The sequence below is a fragment of the Engraulis encrasicolus genome, chromosome 11 (genome assembly GCF_034702125.1).
Source record: "Engraulis encrasicolus isolate BLACKSEA-1 chromosome 11, IST_EnEncr_1.0, whole genome shotgun sequence".
NCBI classification, from domain to species: domain Eukaryota; kingdom Metazoa; phylum Chordata; class Actinopteri; order Clupeiformes; family Engraulidae; genus Engraulis; species Engraulis encrasicolus.
Window position 1 is genome coordinate 39,603,660 of NC_085867.1, and position 20,481 is coordinate 39,624,140.

The window sequence follows — 20,481 nt, forward strand, 5'->3', positions numbered from 1 at the left end:
GGGAGGGGTGGAGGGGGGGCTTCCCGACGACTTTCTCCCGGGCCCGATAAAAGCTGTCAGCAGCCTCGCGTGCCGCGGTTACAGCCCTGTAGAAGTATCGGGGGGATATCCGGGACGTTTCATGTCTCACGCGACAACACCACAAATAAACAACAGTTGCAGCGGGTTAAGGCGCCTTGTTGTTTTTTTTATGACTGGTCGTATAACCCAAATAGCTGGGAGCTGCTTCTGAGCAGGTTTAGTAAAGCCCTGCTGAGGCCTCATCTTGGCAACTTGAGCTCTCCAATTGATGGTCTCTAAACACAGACACAGCACAATATGAATGCGATAAATCTGTGAAGTACTGCATACCAGTGCTGTGTCAAGTTCATCCATTTTACTGTTCCCCAAAGTTTCACCAAGAGAGTGGAATTGATGTCCCCATTTTGGATTTGTGGATTCATTCATTTCACTACTTAATAGTGCTCCCTCGCTCTCCTGGTCTCTCTTTTTGTCTTTCTTTTGCTCTCTCTCCCTCTCTCTGTTTCTCTCTCTCTCACACACACACACACAAATACACATGCATGCACGCATACGCGCACACACGTATGAATGTGTGCACACATTCACATTCACACACACACACACAAACACACACACACAAACACACACACACACACACACACACACACACACACACACACACACACACACACACACACACACACACACACACACACACACACACACACACACACACACACACACACACACACACACACAAATCTCTTATATAAATCTCCTCTACAGTGCAACATCATGAAATTAAGATGCACATTGTGTAACAAAATATTCATACACAGCAATCGCCCCTGTTCCCAACAGACTGACAGGAAGAATGAAAGAGTGCATGAGAAATGAGAAAAGAGAGTCAGAGCAAGAGAAAGAAAGCATTATGGAGAGAGTGGCATAGAGTTAGAGAGAGAAAGAAAGAGAAAGAAAGAGAGAGAGAGAGAGAGAGAGAGAGAGAGAGAGAGAGAGAGAGAGAGAGAGAGAGAGAGAGAGAGAGAGAGAGAGAGAGAGAGAGAGAGAAAGAAATACACAGCATGAAGAAAGAGAAAGAGACCACAGCTGCAGCTCAGGAAGACAGCAAGATTAGAAGAGCGAGTGATGAAGAAAGACAGAGTGAAAGAGAGTGAGAGGGATGGAGGGATGGAGGGATGGAGGGATGGGAGCTGAGGAGGAGCATCTTGGCATTTCTAAGGACGGCATCAATTATTCAAAGGCTGCAATTAGCTCCTCACGCTGCCAGACTTGGGATTAATCTTTACACTGTGTGTGCGGTTTAACAGACAACAACACACGCTCCAAAATAAGCCATTACACACCACGCCAACATCGATAAGACTGCAAGAAAAACACACGTGCACACATACAAACACACACAGACAGAAACACAGGCACATACACATACACACACAGGCATGCACACGCACGTACAGGCCCGCGCACATACATGTCACACACACAAACTGTTGCCCCAAACTGTTGCAATCATCAAACATTTCCATCATGTCAGCTTCCGGCCGTCTCATCGGCACGCACGCAAACATGACGATGATGATATTGAGGACGGCAGGGAAGTGTCCCTGATTTATACTGTGGGTCAGTGTGACATCATAAATACTCATGAAATACTAGCGTAGCACAGACGGACCAAAGGACCAGATAGCATGTGTGAATTATTGATGGACAGTTATACAGATAAGAGATGCCTAGGGAGAGGCTTCAGATATATGGCCTACATGGATCACATATGCAGAATATTATTTCACAGATATATATGTGTATATGTGTGTGTGTGTGTGTGTGTGTGTGTGTGTGTGTGTGTGTGTGTGTGTGTGTGTGTGTGTGTGTGTGTGTGTGTGTGTGTGTGTGAGAGAGAGAGAGAGAGAGAGAGAGAGAGAGAGAGAGAGAGAGAGAGAGAGAGAGAGAGAGAGAGAGAATGACACAGTAACTAGAGAGATGTAGAAAGACACACAAACAGACAGATAGGCCTACATAGTAAATAGAGAGAGAGAGAGAGAGAGAGAGAGAGAGAGAGAGAGAGAGAGAGAGAGAGAGAGAGAGAGAGAGAGGGAGCATGACACAGTAACGAGAGATGTAGAGAGATGTAGAAAGATGTAGATAGATACATAGTAAATAGAGAGAGAAAGAGAGATAGTAGAGCTATTTAGAGAGATGGTGATAGACACACAGAGAGACAGATACATAGTAACTTCAGAGAGAGAGCGAGAGAGAGAGAGAGAGAGAGAGAGAGAGAGAGAGAGAGAGAGAGAGAGAGAGAGAGAGACATTGTAACTAGAGAGAGAGATGGAGAGAGGCATTTAAAGAAAATAGGTGATAGCAGAAAAAGAGATGGAGAGGGATCACGAGAGAGGGTTTGCAATTTAGAGACAGAGAGACTAATAGAGACAGACAGACAAGAGGGAGGGAGCGAGAGAGAGGGAGAAAGAGAGAGGGAACGAGAGAGAGATCCCAATTGCTTTGAACTCTCTCATTGTTGCCCCAGACATTTTGGCCTGTCGTGTGTCCTTTTTATCTTCCTGAACAATGGGCTCCAGCTCTCCAGCACGTGCACTGTTACTAACTAATAAATACATGAAATAGACCTGTGCCTTATTTTCTGAATTGCGAAAAATAAGCCCACCGCCTGAAGTACATCTTCAAAGTGTTGCATAGCATCCTCAAACACTGTTAGTTGTCAGTGGAAATACTGTATTTTGCTGAAGGGAGACAGGAGTCAACTGGAATGCAATTAGGCCTACATAGAACGTAGCCCCATGATCCACGCCGTTCTACCATTGAACGCAGTAATAGACAATGAAAAGTTAACTACCATAGATGCTACTACACTATTATGATATAACACAGAGCCTTTAGTAATGCACTACGACTTGGTCCTTGGCATTCTGGTTACAGTGAATGCATAACGCTGTGTCTTAACGGGTTAACAAAGACACATTCAGGGGGTACAGTAGTAGTGCAGCACAGTAATGCACCTGTCCATGCCCGGCGTGCCGAGCACAATGGACAGCGTCTACTTGTGCTCGCCCTGGGTCAAAGCCATGTTCCCCTTCACGCATCCACCACTAGTAGATCTCACACGCTGAATCTCACGTTAAGTGTGCACACCGTAGAGTCAGAAGTAAGTCAAGTTAAGTCAGTTTTATTGTCAATTTCTTTACATGTGCTGGTCATACAAAGAATTTAAATGACGTTTCTTACTTTCCCATGCAGACCGACATGAACTCTAGACTCTAGGTGTGGACATAGACAATTAGGCAAAGATTGTATACATACATTACACCTAGAGTACCTATACAATACCCATACAGACATATTCCGAAAAACACATTTTAACAACAACAAAAACACTGCACGTTCGGGAGTAGTAAGGAGGAGTGGCTATGTCTACACGCACCACATCCGGGACATGAGGTATTGTAGAGTTAAAAGGACGCTGTGCAGGAAATGGTCAAAAAAGGTACTGCAACTATGCTGCTTATTGAAACTGGGCTGCCTATTGCCAAATTTGATCTTTACATGACAGTTTACTAAGTAATAAACAAATATTTTCTAGTATGGTCCAAGTACAGTCATTTTTGCAGCTAAAAATGGCTATTTTTGGAAATTCAAAATGGCGGACCATGGAGAAGATCCCCTTCTCATGTATGAAAAGTGCAATTTTTCCAGTCATAATGTATACTTGGAATTTGATGCTGGTGGTAGGTATTCATGAAAAAGGTAACATTAGTGTATGGGCAGCATGAATTCTGGAAATAAACAACTAAAAATCTCACACAGTGTCCCTTTAACTACTTTACACTGGCCATGGGGATCCAGGTTCGAATTCGGCCCGAGTCATTTCCTGACACTAACCCATCTCTCTTTCTCTCCCATGTGTGTCCTATCACTTCTTCACTGCCCTGTCCATTAAAGACATAAAACACTCATAAAAATAAGCAACAACAAAGATACATTCATATGTCTTGTCTATGAGTTAATTGTCTTGGCAGTGTAACTATTGCTCTGTATGAAAGCAAAACAGCACCCGTGTTGATAAGGGCTCTGTAAGATATCCTCACGGGTGTGGCTTCTCAAAGCAATCAGCCAATCGGCTTTATGCGTGAGGAGGCCAAATCACGCCCGCGATAATACAAGTACATCCACAAACAGGCAACGCTGATATCCACTGTTGTGTTGCTTTCATCTATTCTAATGAGATCCATATTGTACGAGTCTTTTAAACCTCAAATTGCTACTGCCGGATTGCATAACAGCAGCTTTTGAAACACACACGCGTACGCTCACACACACACACACACACACACACACACACACACACACGCACAAACACACACACACACACACAAAATGACTGCTTTTGGATGATATGATAAATTGAACCGCTGTGCACTCCTTGGCTGGCTGCTCATGCATAAGATTTATTCATATATTCCCAATGTAACTTTACTGCTCCGTGCCCACATGCAGTGGAGCCTACTGGTGCATACATGAGCTATCTGTGGGAGGATGGCCCCACGTACACTCTGTGCTGATGATAATACGTATCTGGTTGAATATATCTCTCTTTCTCTCTCTGTCTGTCTCTGTCTCTCTCTCTCTCTCTCTCTCTCTCTCTCTCTCTCTCTCTCTCTGTCTCTCTCTCTCTCTCTCTCTCTCTCTCTCTCTCTCTCTCTCTCTCTCTCTCTCTCTTTCTCTCTCTGTCTCTCTCTCTCTCTCTCTCTCTCTCTCTCTCTCTCCCTCTCTCTCTCCAAGTACAGATTTCATTTATCATCTTCATGTAAGTCTAGGGGGACCCTCTTCTCAGGGACACACTTTTCCTGTCTTCGCTATTCTATTATTTTTTGCTATTTCCTGTTCCAGGGTTATTGTACCTGTGTGCGTAAGGATTTTTATCTGTCATTTGTCACCATTTCACAGAGAGCTACGTAGCTTTTCTGTACAACTTCTCAAGCTCACCAAAGTGAGACGCCATGTTCCAAGTAAGAGTACAAATGATGATATTAATAAGTTAGATTAAAGATGTGGTGACAGAATCAAACAGCTTAAGGAGGGAAGCCTACTGGATTAATGAGCTGTCAACAATCAAACCTTTGGGACTGCATGAGGCACAGGACTTAGGTTTGTTCTGCAAATAATGCTTGTAAATATGCGGATGTATTATGGGAATAAATTCTGTTCTTGTCTTACAGTAAAACTTGGACGAACTTTTAGGGAATATCTGTGTTGGATTGTGGAACTTACTAATGGTGTTTTTAATATAATGTTGTGTGCACTAGAGGCTATTGCTCTGTTTTTCTATTGTATGTATACCTATGCATTATATTTTGCATTTAAACAAATATTATGACTTTAAGAGAAGATCATGCCATTATGCCAGACCTGACAGATCTCAGGTAATGTCTGAGCGAACCTGATGATGCACAGAGGTGAAACACATCACTCGCTCTGAATAAACGAGCAAAAAGTCAAACAAGTGTGTGGTAAAGTATTGAACCATCCTGTGTTTTGCAGCACCTAGAAACTGTGCATGGATCTTGGAACGTTTACAATAATAATCAATAATTGTAATAATTGAAAATGACAAATCCAAATGTATAAACAACATGTCAACACGGTTTCTGTCAGCTGCCTGTCCTAACCATGCCGAATAGAATGTGATGCTATCGAAATTTAATTGGGAAAAGAAATGCTATTTCTTTTCACTGTAATGCTTCCATACAATTTATTTATATGGCTTACACACATTTTTCACACTAAGACTTCTGCTCACAGGTCAGTGGCATTTCAGCAGTAGCACACATCAGGCTGGTGTAACAACAGCCAGTGCCACTTTTGTATGGATTTTTTGTTTGTTTGTTTTTAGAGGACTATCTAAGAAGCATATTCATTGCAGCAAATCAACCACCAATTACTAATTAATGTATGGTCATGAGATGCCGTTGCGCCACCTGAGGCCTGAGTCAAAAAAACAAAATGTCTTTGACCCACACACAAAATGAAAAACAGGTTCTGAACTAGGGCCTACTTGTTTTCCTGGCCAGCAGCCACAACTGGTTCTCATGTCACCAAAATGAAACACAGTTTTCAAACCCATAACACATTTCAATAGAATGCAAGATAATTGTGTGTATTGACTTACAAAAAGTGTCAATGCTGAGAATGAGTGTTTCGGGTTTCACTAGTGAGAGGTAGATGTGAAATATGAGGCTTTAGAATACTATTTTGTTGTGTGTTTCAACAGTTTGAATTGAGAACTGTAAATGCTTTTAAACAATTTGAACCATTGCTTTATCTTCTGGTAGGCCTACCTGGTTTGAAAGTTGACCCATCACCCACTTGGACCACTGCCAATCAACCAGCTTTACTATATTGATAACAGATTATAGAATCACACCTTTCATCTTACTCAAAGCATGATTTATTGACAGGTCCCAGTATGAGTTATGAACTATCAGGCAGATTGATTTGGGCTCTAGGGCCTAAATAGGGGAAGTCAATACAATAATGACACTGACCCCAAAGAGCAATTCTATATGCTGCCACCAGGAGCAATTCAAATGCCATAGGCATCATGCCATAACTTCAGCCAAAGCAAAAGCAGACTACTTAAAGCTATCGCTGGGGTGCCAAGCGTAACCATGTATCTACTTTCTTTTAACATAAGGTAATGGATCCATGTTGAGGAAAGATGTAATTAAGGCAGTCATTGAGGTGAAATGTGCTCTTTGCCTCTGTAATAGCAATGTTCACCGCTCACTCAGTGAATATCACAGCTGGTGGTGAACAGTGTGTGGTGAGTGGGGGATAGGGGGGATATAAGTAGGGGGATTGGGTGGCATAGGTCTCACTCTGTAGGTGAGAGCGTTGTCTCAAGAGGGGGAGTAGAGGCTGGTAGGGCACACTACTGCTACGCCCCTTAACCCATTGATGCCATATGCTGCGTAGAGCAATATTGACCCATAGCGCCGGGAGCTGCATGATGCAGCTTCAGGATCACGACATTTCTTTGAGGTTTTTTCATAAAAAATGTTGGTATGTTAGAGCTGGCCGAACAAGTTCTAATGCAAGATGATGGTCATAGCTTTTAAGTACAAATTATTTCATGCTTTTATGTGCTTCAGAGGCTGAGCGGTTTAGGTTTTCATTGGCTGATAATAATACCTTTTCCCAAAAATGGCTTAGGCATTTAGCAGGTGTTTCTTGTGCAGGTGTTTAAGGCATCAATGAGTTAAAGAGACTTTAGGTGGTGCTGCGCTGTGCTGTGCTGTGCCCCCAGTCCCACGGGGTGTCTGAGGTCCCCACCGCGTGCCCCCCGCCGTGAGACAGACAGGCATCTGTGGCGAACACTTCCCCTGACCCCTCACCCCCCCGCCAGGTCTCTGTGGGCCATCCCCCGTCTCCCCCCCTCTCCCCTCCCTCTCCCCTGCCACCTATACTAATTACCAGCAGAGTCGTGCACGGCAGTGCGCCTCACCTAATCTCTAGAGCTAAGGTGCAACACCTGGAGAGATATCTGGCAGCAGCCAGGGCGACTCATGCAGCACAATATCTTTGTTCATTCCTTCGTCTCTGGTTTTGATTGTTTGCATGGCCATGCCAGTTTCACTTTCTCATTGACATCCAAAGAGGGAACATGTTTGCAGTGCACTGTGTGGGTTTATTGATGTCGCTTGAATGTGAACATTGTGCCCAACATACAAGTGTGTTAATGTTTCGTCTTTTTATTTGTACATTCTGTGGTAGCCTACACCTGGAGAGATATCTGGCAGCAGCCAGGCTGGCTCATGCAGCAAAATGTCTTTGTTCATTCCTTCGTCACTTTTGTTTTCTTTGCATGGCCATGACAGTCAGTTTCACTTACTCATTGACATCCAAACAGGGAACATGTGTGCACTGTGTGTGGGGGTTTTATTGATGTCGCTTGAAAGTGAACGTTGTGCCCGACATGAAGGTGTGTGTGAATGTTTCGTCTTTTCATTTGTACATTCTGTGGTAGCCTACACCTGGAGAGATATCTGGCAGCAGCCAGGCCGTCTCATGCAGCACAATATCTTTGTTTGGTAACACTTTACTTGACGCCGGTGTCATAAACATGTCATTACAGTGTCATAATAGTATCATGACATTTTATGATTCTTGGCCTTAAATGACATTCGGTTATGGCAAAGACAACCTTAAGGCCAACAGTCGTAAAATGTTTATGACATGGACATAATGGTTATGACTTATCTATGACGGTGTCATGACACTATTATGACACTGTAATGACATGCTTATGACACCGGCGTCAAGTAAAGTGTTACCCTTTGTTCATTCCTTCGTCTCTGGTTTTCTTGGCCAATCCACGCCAGTTTCACTTTCTCATTGACATCCAAGGAGGGAACATGCGTGCACTGTGTGTGGGTTTTATTGATGTCGCTTGAATGTGAACGTTGTGCCCAACAACGTACAGGTGTGTGTGAATGTCTCGTCTTTTACTTTGGACATTCTGTGTAGCCTACTCTGTATACTGTGTGTTTGTCTCTGTCTGCATGGCATGCCAGTTTCTTATTTGCGTACTGCTATAGTTCCCATATGTAACCTAAGTTTATTGTTGATGATATCATTTCATCCAACATGCTGGTGGTGTGAATGTTTCCTCTTTTTAAACAGTACAGCATGTTCTCTAATTACTCTACTACACCATGTCTGTTTGTCTCTGTTGCAATGAGTTTTGCGTTGTTGCGTAGCAACTTTAAGCATATGGGCCTGCCAGAGGGCCCATTCACTCTCTTCCGAAAAGACTCAACCACATCGTAACAACATTGCTATGACGTTACAGAGAGCCTGAAGTAACAGATTAAGGCTTGTTCACTAACATACTGGTGACAATTGGATTATATAAAGGGCTCTGCACAAAGCGCATTACTCTTTTCATTCTTAACATTAAAAGAATAATGTGTCGCAGTCAGGCTATGCGGCTGTCACTCATTCATAACATTCATTCATGGAATTAACCCCTTAAGACACTACATTATATATTAGCTATTACCAGAATGGCAATGACCAAGTCGTAATGTATTACTAAAGGCCCTGTGCACTGTCATAGTAGTGTAGTACTATAGTAGTTAACTTTCAATGTCTATTACAGCGTGCCACAGGAGGTACGGCGTGCATTAAGGGGCTACAAACCCCTTTAACTTCCTTTACAATGGGCATCATAGTTAGGAGAACCATCTTGTCTCTGCACTGATCTTCGTTAGGGTTACTTGAGGCAACCGGCAGCTACTCATCAGGGCTTGACACTGACACTAGCCAACCAGCCAAATGCTGGTAAAACTTGGCTGTGGCTGGTAACAATATCAGTGTCACTAGCCAATTTGGCAGGTATAGCTTATTCTACTGTATGGTATGACATACCAGAATAGCCTACAGTATATTCTGCACTTTGCCACTTGAGTATCAATTGTTTGTGTTTAAGTTTAAGAGGAAGCTCAGTCACTCAGTTTCTATTTGTGTGATTTAGTTCCAGAGATACTGTATGCACTCATCCTCTTGCTTTAGCTCCTCATCTTCTGAGGTTAGATGTACAGCGTCATAATAAAAAAACTAAAATAATTCTAATTTGTGGCTAGTAGAACAGCTGGATGGCTAGTGACTCTGGAAAACCACTAGCCATAGTGTCCGGAAAGCGAATAAGTTAATGTCAAGCCCTGCTACTCATTAGTGACGCAGCATGAGGAACCAAACTGCATCAGTCTTCGTACAGTCTTCATACAGTAGAGTAGGCCCAGACATGCATGCCTGACGTGCATGCCTTACATGCACTTTACTACACGCATGCTGAGCCTTTTCCCTCTTGTCTGCTGTTTGAGTTGCTCTAACTAAAGATAGATAGATCTGTTTCACAGATCACAGTCGCTACAAGAGGAAGCCTCATACTTAAGATAGCTCAGGCCTACCCAACTATTCTTTACTAATGTGGCGTTACTACTATGGTACATCAGAACTAAGACATTACTATTGTCTGGCGGCAAACGCCAGACTAAATCACAAGTGTGATCTAGCAGTTCGAAAAGAATGCGCAAGGCAGCATGGGTACTCCCAGGCTAACATTACTACAACATTTACACATGTTATTTACTCATGTTGCAACATGGGCATGTCAGTTTGATTTAAAAACTATAGGCCTTTGCACATTTTTTAAGAGTATGACCTCGAGGTGATTACAAAGACAACGTCTAAAGCAGGCACTGACTCGAGCCAGACAAAGGTCTTTAAAAACATAAACAGCGGCCTTGCTCAGGTCCAAAATAGCATGTTCCTCTTTACTCTTCATCAGGTTCAGCAGAGCACAGGCCTGTTATACTTTTGCATGATTATCATTATGCAAACAGGTGTATGCCTGTATCTCTGCAACACTATACTGTGCAAGGTGGTGTTACTAAAATGCTTTGTGCTCTGTATTGAATGACGAACTGCACTTCAGTCATCTCCTGTAGATGAATCCATTCGTTGATTAATGTATGCATTGCTTGATCCTGGCAAGCTGTCATGGAGTGATTGTATAACAACCTTATTGTAAATAAAGAACTTTTTAAAATCTAAAAAAAAACCCACTATACTCTGAACAACCGCCATAGTCAAGGCACACAGCTCTCTCCTTTTTCCCTGCCAGGAACAACAAAGCATTAATCTCAGTTATAGAAGACCTACGCATGCTAAGGTGAATATAACATGGAGGTGAATGTAAACAGCTCTCATATAACTCCATGTACTGAGCAATATATCCTGGTTAGCTGCTTTTCAGAGGTAGTGGCTACCAGGGAACGGTACAAGCACATTCTACTATGACGCAGTAATACTATTGACTTTTCATACTCTCATTTGCATTTCACATGTTCTACTGCAGGGGTCCCCAACCTTTCTGGGTCTGAGGGCTACTAAGGGGCTACTCGAGGGCTACCAAGAGCTACCAAGAGCTACCCGAGGGCTACTTGTTTGATCAAAATCCTCTACTGATGTCTTGACATCATTCCCAAATCACACTTTGATTGAGTGATCATTTGCTGGTAGGTTATAAAGAAAAAATATCATATTTAAATTTTAAAAAAAAACATTAACTGTGACTAAAATCTTGTAGTCGTCACTGTTTACAAACATCCTTGGTGGGCAACTCAGAAGCTCCTGGAGGGCTACCTGGCGCCTGCGGTCACCACGTTGGTGACGCCTGTTCAATTGATACATGTGTTCAGAACCCATACTGTAGGCGCAGAAGAAATAATTCTGCACGTTCCATATTGTGATTTTTGCTGAAATATGACATGAAACAAGGGTATCTTGCAGGTGTTCTTATGTTGCCATATCAAGAAAAATCACACACCATCTAACATTCTCCACACAGAGTTGAAAATAAAGAATGAAGACCTGACATCTGGTCTAGGCCTACCCGAACGTCCCTACAGACCCTTTTCACAGAAAACTAGAATTATGAAACAAAGCATGGGTTAAAGGACCACTTCAGTCAATTTCAATATGCTGTTGTATTGCTCACGCTACCCTAGACTTGTCAGTACCCGTTGATGAGGCATTTTTCGGCTCAGCCCTTTCCGAGATATGAGCTATTCTAATGGGGGCAGTGTTTGTTTACATTTTTTTTAAAAATGTAACATAGGCCTACTCCAAATATTTTCCCAAAAGGTACACTGTTTGCTAGTTGTCTGCTGATGTTGCATAACCTTTTGGATGTTTTGGGGAATAAATAAAAATGTTTTTTTTTTTTTTAAATGTACAGCTGCCCCCATTATAATGACCAGGATCTTGGAAAAGGCTGAAGAAAAAGAAAAAAAACCTCAGGTACTGACAAGTCCAGGGTAGTGTGAGCATTACAACTGCATATTGAAATTGACTAAAATTACAAAAGAAGTAGGTTAAGTTTGTGTTTTACGCATTCATTTGAAGTGGGAAGGAGAGTGATACACTTTCATAATGTTTTTTTTTTAATGAATGCAGAGAGTCGTTGCACAGGAGCTGTAATAGAGATGACATTATAGCCTACTCTCTCTGAACAGGCACATTATTGCAATAAGCTTATTCTAACATGTGCGCAATGCATAGCCTGCCTGCGAAGACCTGCGCTGTAGGCTAACACACACCTGGAGGGTGGGAAATATGAATGATTTCTTTAAATACAGACCTACATTAAATTTTGACAGAAGAGCTTTTCGTGGCATTACAGAGACTTCCACAGTCGATTAATTATGTAGGTTATGTGTATCCGAGGGAGCAAACACACAGAGCTATGTTGTGGTCTGCCAGACACATCGACCATGGCTCAACACAGACGCGCATGCTGAATGGCCATATAATGCGGCTCTGGTTAAACGGCAGTGGATGATACCCGAACATTTTGAACCGAAATGGTGCAGGTTGCGATGAGGGCAGCTTCCCGACAAGTTTGCATGAGGGAGGGAGGGCGGGTATGACTCAGAGGCGAAGGGAGACGAGAGTCCATTAGAAGGACCAAAAACCAAGGCAAACGTGGAGGAAAACAAAATAAAAGGAATTGCTCGACATCTCAACGGACGACTCGGTTTTCTTTAGCTCCAAAAACAGTTTGTAAACATCGCTACTTACATATCAATGAGGCTCAAATGGTCCTTGCAGGTGTATGTCTAGCCCATAGCTCCCCGACGATGAGGCATATTCCTCTTCAACCTAAAGCAGTGCGAGAAGGAGGTGCCGGGTTTATCGTTATGGCATCTATTCAAGACTTGCAGGAAGCAATTCACAAGCTAATGCATGAAAAGCACTCAAGGAAACGTACCTTCCACCGCCTTGTTCATCTGAGGTTTTTTCGTGCAGGTTCCTTGACAATCTGGTTGGCACTTTGGGTTCTTTGGCGTGAACAGTTGTCAGTTCGGGTGTGCGCATCGATCTGGGTCCTAGCGCCGTTTGTTCCCCCGCCTCTCCGGTGCGGCTCTCTGATTCAACAGGTTGCACCTGCTTTTATACATCAAGCCGATTCTAATGGCACCGCCACAAAGAATTACATCAACTACAAATGGCAAAAACCAAGGGCTTTTGATATTTTCATGGAAAAAGTTCTTTTTAAATAAAAAATGCTATTTTCCCTAGGCCTACAGGCTTATGAAGCAAGACTAATCCAATGTCCACATCCATTTTGAGTCTATTTTTCCAAAAAGATGAATAATTACCTACATTGTTTTCTATTTTTTCAATTTTTTATTGTGTCTTTTTTGTCTTAATTTGACACAAAGGAGCTTACTCAGCAGTTGAGCTGTAAATAGGGCCTAATATTATTATTCCTTTTTGCACCGGTCAGCAGTATTTCTTTTATGTCCCCATTGACCTCATTACGCTTGGGATTGCCCCATTTTGCCCTGTCAACCCTGCTCAGTGCTTGTGCAGTGGGCTAATGTGCCAAATCTGTGAACAGTATTTACACATGCAGTAGCCTAGTTTCCTCCAAACCTGTATATAAAAGTTATCCAATTATGTCCCTTAAAATGTGCCACTGGATTTAGCTTTTGAATCCAAGTTTCCCATCACTGAAAATAAGTTGCTAGGTATTCCCTGGGAAGTATTATTGCCAGGATAAAAAAGCTGGCTAATGACCTGGTGCTGTGAAGGTGAGTGGTGTCAAAGCCAATGGTCTTCTATGAGAAGGGGTTGTTTGGCCAATAGCATAGATTGATTCCTATACCAAAACCCATGGTAAGAGCCTAGCATGGATTGTTTCCAGGCCAAAAAGACAGCCAGTGGACACCAATGTAACTTGCAATGGACAGGGCCGGCCCAAGGCATAAGCGAACCATGCGGTGGCTTAGGGCCTTAGGGTTTAGGGCCCCCAAGCCACCAGGGGCCCCCGTGAGCAGTCAACTTCAATGAAGAAATGAATTCTCCTCTAGTTGTCCTGGTCGCATTTTTTTCTTGCATACTCAATCTGCGCTCCACAATTTACTGCTCTATGTCTGTTCTACATGACTTGCATACTGCATTGGCCCCAGACATTGTACTTGCTTGTATGCCCTCTCTGTCAGTTGCATTGGATAAAAGTGTATGGTAAATGTTATCTAATGCAAATGGCTGCAGCCCTAATGACAGTGGGTAGGCTACAGTTTCTGTTCTGATATGGGCCAGCCCTGGCAATGGTTAAGGGTAAAACACATTCATAAGGGCCAAAACATACCAAGGCGGAACGGAACGGTCGCGGGACGAACACGGTCTTTCTGCTTAGTTTCGGCCGGTGTGTTTTTCTCTGCCTTTCACACTGACAGCGTCGGCGTGCGCGGCCAGTCCTGTTCAAAAAACCCCCACAGCTAAAGCTAGCGTGCTACTTTGCCATTCATTTGAATGAGACACCGCTGGTCGCCGGCGTGAAAAATACGCTCGAGTTCTATTTTCCAAATGTAGCGCGGCGCGGAGCCGGCTCCCGCGCCGCTGACGCCCGACTACCGCCGGTTGGTGTGTAAGGACAGATATGTTTCAATGTATTTTCACCGACGCCGGTAAAAAACGCGGCCGTTCCGCGATGCTTTACCGCCCTGGTGTGTAAGACCCCTAAGGGTCCTGGCGTGTGAAGAACATGACTGAGATTGGCATTATTTGTGTGCTCAGACTGTCTTACAAATGAGCCAGACTTTTTGGTGTAGAGATCAGGCGAGGCAGAGGTCAGACAGGGAAACTATCCTCCCCACCCTCCTCCACAATCTTTCTCTACTAGACGATTCTTTGACAGGTGCCAATGTGGCCCCCTCCGTGGACAGATGATAGTAGGCGTGTCTGACAGATAGGTTGTCTCTCTTTGTTTCATGCATCTTTGATGCATACCCAGGTGAAAAACCCATATACTTAAAGTGTACTTTCTTTGAGAGCAACTTAATTACATCTAATTTTAAGTACACTTTAAATAAGCATATTGTAAACATACTTTTTCTTAGCACAAAAAGCACGAGTGCACTTTTAACATGCTAAGTACACTTCAGTCATGCTTTTATTGTACTAAATTGAACCACTTTTTCACCTGGGTATATGTGTATGTGGTCTGATTGTCTGACAAAGTTCAGAATCGATAATAGTGTATTGAAAGTAATCAACACATTAGCTAGGACAGGGGTTCCCAACTTCACCAAGACGATGCCGACGATGTGTGACGGTGCCACACAATTTTTCTATGCTGCCTCTTTCGCAACCATAACCTAGGTCGTTGAGTCGGTGCCCGACTGGAATATATAAAACAACAATAACAGTTATGTTGAAAGATGCAATACATTACTATAATGCAGTTCTGTTTATATTATTTTCATTATATATTAGCTGTGGAATTATTATTTCATATTGTTGTACTTTTCCTGCCCACTTTTTAATTTCAACTTTATTGCACCAAAGGGTCAATTGATTGTGCAGCAAGTCATATAGTATAACACATATGGACAACAGATTACAAGACAGGATGGATCATAAAGTGCAGTATATGGTTATCAAAAGTTAAAAGGACTAGACCTAAATTAAGGTTATAAAACAAGATGCTATTGTTAGAGTGGAGTTAGTCCATGACCATGAGGAGCTCCTCCAACTCCCCCAGGGCTTTTTCTGAATGGGGAAATAGGGGCGCTCCACCCTCATACCTCCGCGGGTGCACCCTCATACTTCTTTTTATATATATATATATATATATATATATATATATATATATATATAAATTACTTTTTTGAGCTCCCCTAGTAAATTCCCCCCTTCACCGCCCGCAACCTGCCATGATGCTCCCTCATGCCAAAAAATCCTAGAAAAAGCCCTGGGTCTCCTGTCCAAAGGAGGTGTGCAAGAACTTTTGGTAACACTTTTCTCAATGCCGCCATCATTTGTATGCCATATAGGTGTCACAACAGTGTTGTAACGCAGTCAAGCATGTGTCATAAACATTATGCCAATATCATAAGCATTTATGACTTTGTCAATAAGTGACATTCGATTATGGCAAAGACAGACAGACAGCCCTAACAGTGTCACCTTTTCATGACCATAAAAAGTTCATGACATTGACATTATGTTTATGACTCGTTCATGACTGTGTCAGGACACTGATATGACACTATTATGTCATACACATGATGCCGCCGTCAAGTAAAGTGTAACCAAACTTTTTTGCTTGAAATTACACAAGGATTATGTCTTTTTTTTCTGTCATAGCTGCATGCATACTTTCTGTAGCCCCTTAACGCACGCCACCTCACCAGTGGAATGCTGTAATAGTCACTGAAAAACGTTACCATATAATTAGTTATACAGGGCCTCTAGTAATTCAATACGACTTGGTCATTGCCATTCAGGTAAACGCTGATTTATAACATGGGCCGTGTCTTACTGGGTTAAAGGAGAATTCCAGCCAAGTTGGAGTTGTAACAATCTGGCTTGGCAGTAACCGAAGACGCATTTTGTTTCTGTAAGGTTCTGACATCCTGGCCAGCTAATAGGGGCATAGGTTTAAGAAAAGAGAGAATGGATCAGTGCATCTGTGGGGTAATGTGAAAATATTCAGGTGCTCATCGGTATCCAAAATTGCAAACTTAGAGAGAGAGAGAGGGTCCGAGGCACTCTGAAGTCCGTATTAAATGTCCTTTATTAATACATGGACACCATAGGTGTTCATGTATCAATAAAAGACTTTTAATACGGATTTCAGAGTGCCTCGGACCCTCTCTCTCTCTCTACAAGGGGCATAGGTTTGTTTACATATTGTTTGAAATGTCTTATATGATACTTAAAAATATCAAAAGTTAGTGTTGCGTGTGTATGTAAGGTGTGTGCCGATATTGCACAACTTTTTCATTTCATTTCAAAAGTACGGTGTGATGTGACATGCCATCAGAAGGGTGATTTCTCTCTCTCTCTCTCTCTCTCTCTCTCTCTCTCTCTCTCTCTCTCTCTCTCTCTCTCTCTCTCTCTCTCTCTCTCTCTCACACACACACACACACACACACACACACACACACACACACACACACACACACACACACACACACACACACACACACACACACACACACACACACATTTGCACATTCTTCACAAAACTTTTCCCCCTAGTACAAAGTATGCTCAAAAACAAGAACATCTGTTATCAAGGTTAGTGCTCCAAAATCATAATCCCTCAACACATGGGTGTAACTTTGGGTCGCAGCCATGACCCTACAGGCTACTAGCCAGCAAAGGCTATGGCTATATACTAGTTAAGTCTTTTCAATGACTATTTAAGTGTTTCATGGTGGAATGGTGCACAATATCTCACTGATTCTTGAAAGTTTGGCAAAAACATGTCCCTGCAGTAAAATATATAATAAATATATAAATTTTCACAAACAAAATGAACCCAGGTAATGGCCAAGGGGTCTGTCACACGAATACACAGTTGTTTGAAATATTTAAGTGTAATTTTATTACTTTTCATGGCTATAAACCTGTCCACACCCTGTTAAAACGCCTGTCCCAAGGACTGGCATCATCATTTCAATTGACTTAAAATACAAAAATCACTAACAGAATTGAACAATATCACCATGATGTGGAAGACCATATTAAAGTGGTTCTACAGATGTGCACATGGTGGATGTAAAACAATATTTACTATTATTAACTGATTGCTCAAAATGTCTCCAGCATATTGGTCACCACCGTCAGATTTTTTCTAAAAGACAATAAAATCAGGTATGCACAAGGTAACTTTCATTACTGAGGACCCCTTTTCAAACCTTCAGCTCTACTGCCTACTTCACCATCACTGAAGCTCCTGTAGGTTTATTATTTTGTCCTCAATTTGTTAATTTGTTTGGACACTGGTACTGTCCCAACCATAAACTGTCAACACCGTCGGGGGTTTTAATAGTATTGTATTACATTAATGTTAATAAATATAATTTTTTTCAGAAAAGGTATGAAGCACCCAAGAAACAGAGCGAAAATGAAATGGCTAATGTGAACAAACAATGCATAATATTTAAAAGAGTGTTTTTTTTGTCTCACACCGTCAGATGTCACCACCGTCAGATTTTGTTCTGCTCATCATGTTGTTCCATATTTTACTAAATTGTGCTGGTTAATGAAACATCACTAGGCATGTTAGTAATAATTGTGATCCAAAATGATACTCTAGCCACCACTGAGGTGCATTTGGAGGTTTTTTTGTCAGAAAACCTGACGGTGGTGACATCTGATGGAGTTCACCAAAAAACACATGTTTTACGTGTTTTTGACATGTTTTAAGAATATGCATACAATAAGTGTCTACAGTTATGTTGAATTGTTAAAGTAATTCACTTTAATACAGTAAACATGTGTTTTTACTTCTAATTCTGTCTGCCGCTGTTGACAAAACAAGAAAGAGCCCATTTTATGAAAAATGTTAAACATGGGGAGCTTGGCCAATGCATTCACTGCACAGCCAAGACCTACATCTATGATAATACACCTCTATATTTTGGATTTGAACAACTTAAAAGCTGTATTTACCACATTTTCAACAACCAGTAGCTTACTTCCTAATCTAACTAATGAAGTAAAAACACATGCTCATACTGTGCACACACAAAAATAAAGTGTTTATGCAAGATGCCATTGACTTGAGAGGGCTATTTATTTTGCTAAATGCAGGTACTAATTAGGCCACTTTCACCACTCTCAGATTACTGTCACCACCGTCAGTTCTTAAGTCACCACCGTAAGAAGGAGTTTTGGACATTTTAAAGGAATGTGCTTACAACATTTTCCTTAGGAGTTGTTGAAATATCAAAGTAATAGCCAATTTAAGCCTACACGAATATTTGTGAAATTACAAAAAATTGTTTGTTGTATTTAGGCGTTAAGTAAGCATCGTTTGACGTATATATTTTAAAATTAGAACACATGAAACAGTATTAAAATAGAACAAAAGTGAATTTTCAACATTTAAAGGCATATGTGTGAACCAAAAAATACACATAATCACTTAAAAACTCCAGATACATATGCAACCAAATCAATACAATTTTAATAACTTTTAATTGTGTCTGACGGTGTTGACAAAAAACAAGCTATGGTCGGAGAAAAGCCTGATTTCTGAAAAAAATACATAATGGGGAGATTGGCCTTGTGCATTTCTGAAAAGCCAAGACCTTAGTCTACAAGGATATACCATATAATTTTGTAATTCACTTTGTTTTTTTCTGTCAACATTACAACCTGTTTTAGCCACTTTCTCAAGAATCAGTGATCTAGATTTTTGTACCAATGTGACAAATGTGTGGCCTACATTCAATTTTCAACTGGATAAGAAAGTAGGTGATGGCCTCCGAGCTAAGCCATGGTTACACTGTCATTAATGTGATTTTACTCAATAAGGCAATAATGTGTTTACAGAGGGAGAGGAGAGAGGCTTGTTATAACATGACCTTATTGCATTGGCCATGATCCCAGTTAGTTAGTTAGTCAGACCTTAGTGTATAGTTTCTCTGTATCGTGAAGAAGTGTATCATAGAATTTTGTAAAAGAATGTAGACTATGCAAAAAAGTCTTCTATCTTGGTTTAATCCTTAAGTGTATTCCCCCCCCGTGTAGGAATTAATATAATTGTATTATATCATTGCTACAAGACAGCTGTAGGCTATAATACAAAGTGGGTTCCAAAAAAGTTGGGACACTTTGTATTTTGTGAATAAAATCAAAATGCTGGCATTTTCAAAACATCTTATATGTTAATAATGTAGAGCATTATGTACAGACAACATATCAGTTGTTAAAGTCGAGCAGAATTATTGTTTTGAGGTAATTATGTGATCATTTAAAATTTGACCCATGCAACAAATCTCAAAAAAGTTGGGACAGAGCCAAAACATGTTGTAATAGTTGGATAATTCTAAAAATAACACAAGGAAGAATATTTTAAAAGGAACTATATTGACTGCCAACATTAATGCACAACTAAAATACCATCACAGAAAGGCTGTGGCACTCAGCAGCGAAGATTTTGAGGGACTAATTACTTATCTATTACACAGAAAGATTGAATTATCAAAATTGCAGGCATATAAGGCCTACTTCCGTAATATAGAGTTCTGTGTAATCATTGCATGAGTTATGAGATCATGACATACTCGTGGTCAATAAGCAAACTATGACACTCCAACAATGACAGCTCTCGAAAAAATGACCATAAACAAAACACTTGATTAATGCACATGATGCACACATTACACAGTGTTGCATACGGAAAAGCTCATTCTATGAACCTAGGAGACATGTGGAACTGTCTTCTGATTACAGGATGGAAAATATTTAATCCTTTTTGAAAATTATGGAGTCATGCACCCTCCAGGTTATATAGAAAATGAATACTTCAGCTTGATTTAGTGGTCAGTCTGAAAGACAGAATATACGATG

The 20,481-nt window shown here is 41.4% G+C and overlaps 1 protein-coding gene across 1 annotated transcript in view; it reads right to left on the reverse strand.

The window, feature by feature from the left end:
* rab27b (RAB27B, member RAS oncogene family) overlaps positions 1-12,948 on the reverse strand; it is a 69,729-nt gene extending 56,781 nt beyond the window's left edge. The window contains exons 1-2 of the mRNA XM_063210583.1: positions 12,875-12,948; positions 12,685-12,765 (exon numbers count right to left, since the gene is read on the reverse strand). Coding sequence (XP_063066653.1) covers positions 12,685-12,686 — 2 coding nt within the window. The 5' untranslated portion in view covers positions 12,687-12,765; positions 12,875-12,948. The remainder of the gene's footprint in view (positions 1-12,684; positions 12,766-12,874) is intronic.
* Between the last annotated feature and the right edge of the window lie 7,533 nt (positions 12,949-20,481).